The sequence below is a fragment of the Plectropomus leopardus genome, chromosome 5 (assembly GCF_026936395.1).
Source record: "Plectropomus leopardus strain MGB_pleo_1.0 chromosome 5, ASM2693639v1, whole genome shotgun sequence".
Taxonomy (NCBI): Eukaryota; Metazoa; Chordata; class Actinopteri; order Perciformes; family Serranidae; genus Plectropomus; species Plectropomus leopardus.
Genome location: NC_142180.1, coordinates 31,613,718 through 31,625,035, shown reverse-complemented (window position 1 = coordinate 31,625,035; position 11,318 = coordinate 31,613,718). Strand labels below are relative to the sequence as shown.

At 42.3% G+C, this 11,318-nt stretch overlaps 3 protein-coding genes across 3 annotated transcripts in view; 2 read left to right on the top strand and 1 right to left on the bottom strand.

Annotated features, from left to right (window-relative positions):
• The window catches only part of dhcr24 (24-dehydrocholesterol reductase), a 37,012-nt gene that overhangs the window by 21,696 nt on the left and 3,998 nt on the right, over positions 1–11,318 (bottom strand). The gene's annotated exons all lie outside the window — the stretch shown is intronic.
• On the top strand, positions 2,305–7,891 carry LOC121941045 (uncharacterized). The gene is made up of 3 exons (XM_042483752.2): positions 2,305–2,748; positions 2,940–3,295; positions 7,046–7,891. Exons 2-3 carry the CDS (start codon positions 3,030–3,032, stop codon positions 7,203–7,205), a joined length of 426 nt encoding a protein of 141 aa, XP_042339686.1. The 5' UTR covers positions 2,305–2,748; positions 2,940–3,029; the 3' UTR covers positions 7,206–7,891.
• Positions 8,032–10,429, top strand: bsnd (barttin CLCNK type accessory subunit beta). Its single transcript, XM_042484103.2, has 3 exons — positions 8,032–9,179; positions 9,353–9,420; positions 10,137–10,429. Exons 1-3 carry the CDS (start codon positions 9,003–9,005, stop codon positions 10,240–10,242), a joined length of 351 nt encoding a protein of 116 aa, XP_042340037.1. The 5' UTR covers positions 8,032–9,002; the 3' UTR covers positions 10,243–10,429.

Sequence of the window (11,318 nt, the reverse complement as noted above, 5' to 3'; positions counted from 1 at the left end):
TTCTTTTATACCTCTGAATATGCATGCTTCTATGACTGATATGCTTTAATCCTGGAAACAGTAACTCAAGGGAACATCTTGCACCATGTTTTTATTGTGCGTATATGCAACTTTATTTAATAAATTTGTGATTAAGGACAAAATATCTCACTCATCGACCAACCATGGTCAATGACCCCAGGCTCTGTTTTTGCTAAATTCTAGTCTTCACTGGTAATAACAGATACAGGTATATTTTTTAGTCTAAAGGGGTAATGACCCGATTAAGTGCTTCAGGTTTTTATTATGCTGATGTGAGTGCGGTTACATGTGCGGGAATAAACTGTGTGTGAGGCGTATAACAGTTATGATCATATTCAGGATGTGGTGTTTACATGAGCACAGAGAAATCAAGCTATTCATGTTTCCCGAATACATCCCAGTTTCTTTACAGCAGAAACAGCAATCCAGCTGGCATATTTGGGTTTTGCTGAAAAGGAATATGGAGTTTGCATGCTAAAACACATACATGGGATACTCCAACCTGATCATAAACAGGATTATGTAAATCCATAACAATTCTGAGTGACAATGCATCTCTCAGTCAGGTTTAAAAAAGGTAGTTCTGAGGATTTTTCAGCTTTAGCTAACTCACAGAAACAAAACATTCTTGGCCCTTGCAGAATTATATTACATGTCAAAAAACATGCAAAAGAAGAGAGCTACACGGAGTGAGAAACTAGAAAATGAAGATAGAGTTTCATTAAATATATCATTAAAAAAATCACATTTTGGCGTAAAACACTTGATTTTTAGGGGCACAAGCGTGGCCACGCATGCAGCAATTCCATGAATCATTTTTCATGGCAATATTGGTGCTGGAAAAACAGCGACAACATGCTGAAAACAGACCTGTGTAATGGCTAAAAAGCTTCTAGCTCATTAAATGACGGCCATTTTTGTTGTTTGTTGGTCGCAAATAGTGATCTGCAGCAGTCTGCAGCTCAGCGGGCATCTTGCCGAGTGACATGCCATTCACTATCCCCTCTCCTGATGAAAGAGTCAGCTCATATATTTTACTTTAGAAAGGCTGGTATGATATGTACGAAATGTGCAAATGTAACAAATCAGTGGTTTGCAGAAACATATGATGCCAACATTTTCTTCTTACAACTGGTCTGTCAAAAAACAAGTAAGGGTGGGGGCGATGTTATCAATATTTTGATTAATTCTTTTAATTATCAGAATCGATCAATAAAACTTTATTTAACTTCCAAACAATCAATGCACTTCAAAGTGCTTTACAAGCAATTGCCAAAAAGGATGTTGAAAAGGCTGTTGCAGCAGTTTGGACACTAATGGCTAAAAGCAGCATCAGCAAACGCTTTTGTTCTGCTTTGTGGAAGAGCTAAAAGAGAAGAACCAGAGGATCTGAGGGGCTTTTTCCTGGTTCAGAATCAGAAAAAACACTTCTGAGATGTAGCCTGGTGCATAACCATATAGAGCCTTATGAAGTAATAAAAGAATTTTCAAATCTGAAAAAAGGGAGTTTTGAATCGTTTAACCCTCTGAAACCTGAGCAAATTGGATTGATTTCTTTAAAAAGACAATGTGCAACCAAAGAAGAAATTCCCTCAAAATTAGAAATTCATTTTTTTAAAAAAACAACACACAAGCAAATTACCTGACTTTTTTAAGAAAGAAAAATGAAGTTACAACAAAATATAAGGAAAACAAGACTTAAAAAAATGAACTTAAAATATAACAATTTTGTAACATAGTTTTAAATATGCTCTTGACATTTTTCCCTAGCTTTAAAAAAAATCTTTTCACAATCTACTCATTTCTTGCAATTTGTGGAATATTATTTACCAATTTTCTGATTGCCATCCCACCCCATGTTTTTAAAAGAAATAGCACCATTTTGCTGAGAGTTCAAAGGTTAAAATATTTGTGAAGGGCGTCTGAGAGCAGCACAAGAAAAGTGATGTCGCTCCAAGTTTCAAATGATTAAAGAGCAAAGGCTTCAGTGAGACAAGGTAAAAGCAGATTCAATCCATATTTCCAATATTTTCAGATATCTGTTTGAGGAAACAGAGAGATCGGCTGTTAAATTTAGGCTCAAGGTAACTGATTTCTGATTAAACCTTTCCATCTTATTCACAATCAATATAGTAGCTATTGTTTCCTCTGATAGTCCTGCCCCTGAATGTAGGCCAGAGAAGATCACCCTGCTCCACCCCCAGCACAGCTCCACCTCAGCACAAAAACAAACAGTTTATAGGCTCATAAATAACTGCGACTATAATTCTCCTCTTTTGCAAACAGCTTGCCCAAACAGAGGCACAGTGACAGTGTTCAGAGCGGGCGCCCGCCCTGCCCTCCATTCCTCGTCACTGGAAACCCGTCCTCATAAAAAAAAACCCAAAAAAAACACTTCCTCACACAACGAGGATCTGCTGCTGCTGCGGCTAGATGAAAACCAAACAGTGCCCCTCCAACATGCGACATCAACTCCTCTCCTACAGATTTTCGGTGCCGTAGTCGCTCCAAACCCGGATATGCTTCTTGTGCGGGGAGAAAAGGCGAAGCGGCAGCGGAGAGCAGAATGAGAGAGGCGCGGCGGCGGGAGAGCGGGACTCAAGAAGCTGTTTTTTGCCAGTTTTTTGCCACATATCATGACCGGAGTGAAAGTTGATGAAGAGGAGAAAAGAAATGGTTAAGGTCTCGGTCTCTCGCGCGTCTGCTGAGAAGCTCACTTCCTATCAGGTAGAGAGGGGATCGATGTTTATCACACACTTGCGCGCATAAATGATTTACGTGTTGCATATATCCGTGTTATTCCCCCTGATGTCAGCTTCCTTTTGCTTCTGCTTCTTCCACTGTCTATTATTACACACACACACACACACACATTCCCAGTAGTAGTCTTGATGCCGTGTATCTCTTCTCTCCTGCAGACTGGCTGCTGCTGCTGCTGCTGCTGCTGAAGTGGAGCTGCAGCTGTAGCTGGAAGAAGTGAATTCTTTGAAGGCAGGGGGGCTCCGGAGATGCCGCTCCCTCAGGGCATGCTGCTCTGCCTGGGCATGCTGCTGATGACTGGTGGGGGGGTCATAGTCCTGTGCTTGGGCCTGCCTTATCAGTCAGCGCCGCTGTTTGGGGTCGGGCTGTTCCTGGGCCTGGGCGGCGTGGCCCTGCTGGTCAGTGGACTCTGCATGGCCATGAAGAATCTCCAGGTGGCAGTGCCCGGACACTTCCTCCTGCACCCGCGCACAGGCACGCGATTCAGTCCACAGCAGGCACTGGCTATACAAAGGTAGGCTACAAATGCACAAAGCCTGTATGGCTTGGGAACAGTTGGTTGCAGATGATTTGGGGTTCATTTTTCTCAAAAAAATGTGAGATCTGCCTCAATGAGGTCAGAGGGATCAGGAGAGGGTCCTGACACACCAAGTAATCCACCGGTCAACATTGGACCGTGAATAAGCATCTGTCGCCCCTGTTTAAGCAGTGTGTCCGGCACTGTTGGCACTAGACGACCCTTGTTGAGTTGCATGTTAAATGGCCGCTGGAGACAGCAGAGCCCGCCTGTTAATGAAATTGGCAGTTCTGCTGCGAGCACAAGAAACAATGTGAGGAAAGCAAACAAACAGCTAAAGTCAAGAGGGTGTGAGAGCTTAACAAACTTCTCACATCAGTGGACTCTGCATGGCCATTAAGAATCTCCAGGTGGCAGTACAAGGACACTTCCTCCTGCACCTGTGCACGGGCACGTGTTTCAGCCCACAGCAGGCTGTGGCTATACAAAGGTAGACTACAGGGACATGCACAAACAGGAACATGCACAAAGCCTGCATGACAGAAGAAGAGGGGTAGAAAGACCACCATTGCTCTGGGCGCACACATTTCGGGGTATATTTTTCCCTGCATGCAGTGTTTTCCCACCAGGGGTTGGGATCCCTCAGTGTGGTCAAAGGGCCCTGACTATTGGTAAGCGTCTATGGCCCTAGTTTGACTAGAGACTTTTGGGCACAGAGTGCAGCCAAAAGGCTAACTTCTGCTGTGCAAGCCGAGACATAGGCAATGTGAGGTGACACAACAGTCGGCCTTTGTTGCCACAAGTTCTTGATGTCAGATTGGTGTGTTTGGCCTTAAGGGCTCACAAGCCAAGTGATTAAGTACAGATGAGGCAGATAGGAATGTTACTATCTAGACTTGCAAGTATTTGGTCATAAACCAAAGTGTTACACAAAATGAAATTATGACCTTATGAAGGACTAAGGATTCTCCAAAGATAGGCTTGTTACATTTCACCCTGAGCAGGGCGTGAAGGCACCTGATGTCATAATAATGCATCTAATATTCAACGAGATTTTTCACTCAAAACCACAGATGTCAATCTGACTGTGGTGCTAATAAACAAGTCAGGGTATCACCAAAGAATGACGGATTAATCCTCTGGTAACTATGACTGTGTGTTCCATATTTCATGGCAGTTCATCGAATAGTTGTTGACATATTTCCATTTGGTCCAAAGGGATTGACCCATTAAGTGATCGCCTGATATTGCAATGCCAGTAGCATGGCTAAAAAGGTTGGAAACCCCTGGCACTGAGGACAACAAGCATAGAAAACCCCCCTTTTTCCTCTATAAACAAATTCTGCTTTCTTAAACATTGGAAGCAAAGAACTTTCCAGGCTTCCCTTGTGTTGTTCAAGATAAATAAACGCACATACAGACAAATACCAGAACACACCATCCAGGGTGCTGAGCTGACAAACGGTCTTGTTGTTGAACAGATCTCTTGGACACATCACCGCATATTAGTTCTAGCGCACAGTTTGGCAATGAGCAGTGAACCACATTAGGAACTTGAAAACACTGGACTTGTGACACTGAGAAATTGGACTGCAACAGATTTTCTGATTATGGACTGATTATAGAAGTAGGTCATGGAGAAAACAGCAGACACACATGCATGTGGCTAACAGACTCCCCCTGGCATTGTTTGAGGTGACGATAGCCTGCAGAATTAAACAAGACATGCTCTGCTCATTGTCCGGCATCGAGGAAAAGAGGCGCCAGAAGCCCCATCCATCATAAACACTTTTTCTGTTTCCAGACTCAGACAAAACTCAGAGAAATCAGTGTTTCTAAACCTGAACTATCTGGTAAATATGAGAGGCAGACTCTGTTTCTCAATAGGCAATAAAAAATCATCACAACTGGGCAAACAACAGAATGCATTTTCAGAGGGAAGTGCTAAGCAAATGCTGCGACTTTGTACGCATTACTGGAAAATCTTTTAGTTAAGAAATAGCTGAAGGAACTGTAGGATGAGGGTGGTCTTAAATAATGAAAGAATGAAAGAAATGAGGAAAATGAACTGAAATAGTTCACTGCAAAAATGTCAACTATAAATAAACAAGGAAAAAAAGCAATAAAATGGGGAAAATATCACTTAAAATTACCCAAATTATCTGCCAACACAACAGGAAAATTTCTCTTATCAAGATTTTTTGTAACAGGCAAAAAATTACTCACCTAAAATAACCACAAATATCTGAAAATTAGTGCATCCGAAATAAAAAATAAGCACATTTATCTAGATACAAGATTGAAGCGTTATTTTCTCAATATGAAGAAAAATTTAGCAAATGCTAGTGCCGTTTTTTTAGAATAAGGCAATATATTTTGGAAGAGTATATTAAAACCTGCACAGCTACACTACACAAAAATTCTGCAAAACGACAATACAGCATTAGTCATATAATTTGCCCCCAAAAAGCAAGAATATATTACCTTGATTTAAGATATTTCATCAAACTCAGACTTCAGTTTTTGCAGATTTAATTTTAAATAAAAATGTAAATGCTGAGAAGAGATTAAGTTTTTATTAAAAGGTAATAACTGAAACGAGAGAACAATAAGTCAACGTGTGACGTCGAAAGGAGTTGAAGAGTGAAATATAGTGTGGTTACCGATTGGTGTTTACTGTAGTTGAGCTATAAAAGTTGAAGAGTTGAAGTGTTAGATGTAATCAGTAAAAGAATTTGACTGTGTGTATAGGTGTAAATGCTGAAAGGAGCTTAAGTGTAAGACAAAGTGTGGCTGTTGACTTCGCTGTCAGTTGAAGTGTTGCTGATAAAATTAGCTGAGATGCATGTTAAAGTGTGATTACTGAATGTAGTTGAAATGTTAGATGAAGTGTAAGAACTAAAAGATTTAAAGCATTTAAAATATATATAATCACTGAAAGCTGACTGGATTGTAAGCATTGATACAAGTATTTGTGCCCTACCTTACACACGGAGCAAAACGGCCCACAGCGTAGGGAAACTGTCAGTGCTACTTTCAGACCACCGCAGTTGTCATTTTTTACAGCCAGCGCCTGTTTGGTGTCAGTAGCAAATGTATTTGCACCAGTGGGCATAAAGGTCATAAAATGCGTGTGGTCAGGTGCATTGTTGGCATATTGCTATTATGAGGCAGCAGAAAGTGAATATGCCATTGATGGAGTATTTTCCTGCTACGTAAAGAAAGGGCGTATCATTCAGATATTAAGATGAGCCTACATAGGCGGGTTCACAGTGCATTTACAATCTGCTTGTTACACACAGAGGAACTTGCTAATGGGTTGCAGTTGGGTAAAAATTTTATATATTATTAATTATTAATGCGGAAAAAATAATTACATTCACTAAAATGTGAACATAGCAGAGAGCAGAGTAGAGCTGCTGTCTGACTTCCCATTAAGAGAGGCTGTGCAGATTTACGCTCAAGAAGCAGTTGGTGAATTTCAGAAGCTAAAGGTTTTGTACTGTTTTGTCAGTTTATAACTAGATTTTTTAGTTTTGCTAATAAAAGTCCCACGATATTTGCTGAAATGATATCACTGTTCTTACTGCATTGATCTCAGCAGCAACTGTGCCATGCATTTTAGACAGTGCCCAATAGATCATTTAAATAGGGTCCATAGCAATATGTGCACTGTAAACAATTAAAGAAGCTAATGTTTCAGGTGCAGTGAAAGCACTCTAATTGTCTCTGTTTCTCTCTCTTCAGGAGGTTGGACAGAATTCGTAGAGAGATGTCAGAGGACTCTGTCAGCAGGGCACCGGATCCTGAACCCTCCCTCCCATCCACCCCACCGCCCTGGACTATGGAGCCGCCTCCGTCCTACGACACAGTGATGAAGAGCCAGGAGCTCAGCGAGCAGCTTTAACCTCTCTCTCTGGCGGACATCTTTACTTTGTCTTTGTGCCTTTTTGTCTTTGGTTCTCAGCGGGAACCTTGAACAAGCAGTCGGTGCTATGGATGAACTCACGAGGGGCCTCTTCCGTGCCTTAAGACAGCCGCCCTGAACCCAAACACAAGCACAAGCCAAGAAGCAGGAAGAGACTGCAGCTGGTTTAAGACTTAATATTTGTACAGACTGAGCCCCAGTGTGGCCTCTGTGTCTACTAAACGTGTGTTTTGTGATTGATTGTGAAAGGAACCAAAATGATCACTGCAGCTGCTCCGCTCTCTACACTAAGGGCCTTTCTTGAGACTGAGATTATGTAACTTTTAAGAAGTTACGAGGTTAAAGTTAAGAGGTTCATGTCGACAGTTTGGGTGTGAGCCTTCTGTAGACACCTGATTATGATATTTTATTGGCCTGCTTGAATTTATGTGACCTACTACTGTTGCTGCGCAGCTCTCTTCTTCAAACACGATAAGAACTTTCCTCACAGCTCCTCTTTGTATCTGCACTCTCTCATTCACAGCTCATTGACAGCTTACTAATATGCAAAGTGCCTTAACAAGTGACGGCAGAATGTTAACAGTACAGCTTTGTATCCTGTGTTTGCAGAATGTCCACTGTTAGTTCTATGTTGTGATGTTACTATAAACTAAAGTGAATTAATAGCTCCTGAGCTCTTTGTGGGTGGCAGCACGCTGAGAAACAATTGAGTGTTTATTTAAAGGAACAGTGTGTAAGATTCAGAGGGGATTTAGTGACATCTACAAACTGCAACCAGCTAAAATGTCTCCCATTTAAATTCCCTCAGTGGACATAATTAAGGAGGTTTTTTTACCAGGAGCCAAATTATCTGCAGCGGCCCCTTTTTCTCCAAAACAAACAGAACTGGTGATCTAAACCATTAAAACACTGAAAAAAAACAGTCTCACATTACAGATCAGTGTTTCTCTGATGCTTTTCGGCACATCAAAGATAAACCGCTAGCCCAGCACCTGCTACTGTGTGCTCAACTTATTTCTGATCCAAAAATTCTAAAGGTTTTTAACAGGGGCTGAATTATTCGCAGAGATCTCTTCCCCTCCAAAACAGCTGAACCAGGTGTTTTAACCAGGTAAAAACACTGAATAAAGCTTCACGTTTGAAAAAAAGTTGTGCTTTCCTGACCCTCTAGTTGGGAGAGGCTGCTAACCACAGTGGCCAATGTGATAATGCGAATGTCCCTGTCTAAAGCCGTCTTTGATTTGTCCGTTCCAGGCTACTGTGAAAACATGGCGGTGCAACATGGCAACCTCTAAACGAGCACGCGCTTCATATGTAGATACAAACAGAAACACAACAATTCTTACATTCAGCTAATTATACACTAAAAAAGACATACTCACGACATTATGTTACATTTATACCAATATCCCCCTAAATCCTACACACTGAGGAAAACCCTGAAAAGCCAGAGAAGAGAAATGTCGACTTATTTAAAGTCCCGTCCAAACCAAGCTAACATAAACACTCAGCTCAATACTGTTGAAAAGCTCAGTCTCCTTTCTGTCAGCAGCTTGAGGCAAGGTCACCTGTCAGCTACACACCTGCAATTTTATACCTGACCTGAGCAGGCTGTCTGCAGGCTGTAATAACCAGCAGAGTGGAACCCTAACTGTGCCTCCTCCAGCCTCACCTTCAAGCCCTGACACAGAACAACACCAAACCTTTCCTCGCTTCACGACAGGTGCTCGGGTTTTTCACGAATAAAAGCTTCATGAGCGAGCTGCGGCTGTAGGGATGGTCGAGGGGAAACCGTATCGATACGGGCTGATAGCTGCGGGGCTGTGTGTGGCGGCAGTCGGCGGCTTCATCATGATTCAGGAGCAGCCGCACGTCTACGCTGTAATGTGTGCTTTGGGCTTCACCATGGTGTGTGTTGGGACTGTGTGGAGCCTTTGCCAGTGCTATCCTAAGGTAGACTCTGTGTGTGTGTGTGTGTGTGTGTGTGTGTGTGTGTGTGTGTGTGTGTGTGTGTGTGTGTGTGTGTGTGTGTGTGTGTGTGTGTGTGTGTGTTGGGGAGAGGGACTCAGGAAATAACATGTGATTGCTATAGATGGATTTGATGATTGAAAGTGTGTGTTTGTTAGGTCATTTTGGCTCCTGAGATTCAGGAAAAAAGACTAGAGGATGTGAGGTGCACTGCAGCCAGAGCAAGGTATTGTCTCTCTCTCTCTCTCACACACACACACACACACACACACACACACACACACACACACACACACACACACACACACACACACACACACACACGCTGCCCTAATGGCTCACAGACAAGTGGGTGTTCATTCAGGCCTTAATGATTCCCTGTGGTCTGTCTTTGTATGTCAGGATGCTAAACGACCATCATCTAGTGGGCAAATGTGGCGACAGCAGCAGCGTAATGTGTCTGCAGGGGGGAAAGATCTGCACTAATACACTTCAGATTCTAACTTTATTATCTTAACGGTAAAATTAATGGTGATGTAATAAAGTGGCAGCAGAGCAGAAGAGAAGAAATGTGGGATTGAAGAAAAAGACGAGATGGAGGCTTGAAGGTTTTGACTGAAAAGATTAGTTGGAAACATGAGGGTGGAGAATGAGTAATGCTGCCCCCTCCTTACCAAGGACCATTAACGTTCCCTTGATTAAAGCACTCGAGCCTCAGTTAGTATCTTGGCCAGCGGCTGAAAAACGAGGTTGTACTGCGCAGCTCCTGCGTGTGAGTGTTTGTAATATTCCGAATGTTCAGCAGTAAGATAAAGACATGCACGCTCAGCAGAACCCTCCTTCAGATTAAAAAAAAAGTAAGAAAATGAGGACAAAACACTCGAACCAGACTTCTATTTCGGTCTCTCCCCCTCCTCCCCACCCTTTCTGATTTAATTTTAGGCATGCCGAGGCTCTGCCAGGTTTCTGTGGCCAAAAGTCGAGCAGCAGCAGACTTCTTCCCGAAGCCCTGAAGAGCCACAGCTGTCCTACACTGCACCTGGTCTGAAGTAGAGACGCCATCATTAGATGACTCCAATAAGAGCACTCCACCACGCTGCACTCAGGACAGAGAGGAGACCCTCTGCTTTTCAATGTCATGTGCCACTTGAATATATTTTGTTTTTTTACAAAGAAATAGTGAACAGTTTTGTGTCAGTGTAAAATCAATAAAGTTGAATATGTATTACATAGTAGATCCAGAAGATGGCACTATTTACTATATGAAAGAGATGGATTGTGATTGTGTGTGTGTGTGTGTGTGTGTGTGTGTGTGTGTGTGTGTAGTACACTTGACAGATAGTGAGTGACACAACATTGACCTACATTAATTCCATTAAGTCACATTTTGGCCCCATAATGTGATTAAAGGGACATTCAGCAACATTACACTTTATATACAGGCCCTGATGGCATTCACACATAACCTTTACCTTAAAGGCGGCATTTACTCCAGTTAAAAAATGCATATGTTCTCTCTTACCTGTAGTACTATTTATCAGTCTAAATTGTTTTGAGTTGCAGAGTTTTGGCGATATCGGTTGCAGAGATGTCTGCCCTCTCTCTAATGGTATGGAACTTGATGGCAATCCGCTTGTGGTGCTCAAAGCACCAAAAAATGCATTTAAGAAACTCAACTCTTTCCAGAAATTATGAGCTGATTACTTAACGTAATCCACAGACCATGTTGTGAGCGCTGCACCTGCCAACATTATCACCACACAGAAGTAAGCGTGCATCTATTTATGGAGGAGAGGCTCGTGGTCGTGACAGCGAGAGATATAAATTTAAACGGCGTCCTCCAAGACTGAGCTATAATGTTAGCTACCTCCGTGGAGAGCTAGCAGTAGATGCACTCCTCCTTCTGTGCAGTGACGTGGTTGGCGAGTGTAGTTTTGTATAATTAAAATAGTTCCTACATGAAACCGCTCACGCGACACATTATAGGATTAACTCCAAATGTTTGGTCAGTGTCCTGCCACGTCAGATATGATGAGTGAGGTACCCTCCTGTGACAGTGTGCTACATTCAGGGACAGCATGTTGATTCATGCTCGTTATAGGATATACATTGTCACTTTTCAAA

Coding starts and splice junctions, on each gene's coding strand:
- LOC121941045 (XM_042483752.2), top strand. CDS start 3,030: ATGCCGCTCCCTCAGGGCATGCTGCTCTGCCTGGGCATGCTGCTGATG. Junction 3,296..7,045: donor CAGGCACTGGCTATACAAAG/GTAGGCTACAAA, acceptor CTCTCTCTTCAG/GAGGTTGGACAGAATTCGTA.
- bsnd (XM_042484103.2), top strand. CDS start 9,003: ATGGTCGAGGGGAAACCGTATCGATACGGGCTGATAGCTGCGGGGCTG. Junction 9,180..9,352: donor TTTGCCAGTGCTATCCTAAG/GTAGACTCTGTG, acceptor TGTGTTTGTTAG/GTCATTTTGGCTCCTGAGAT. Junction 9,421..10,136: donor TGCACTGCAGCCAGAGCAAG/GTATTGTCTCTC, acceptor ATTTAATTTTAG/GCATGCCGAGGCTCTGCCAG.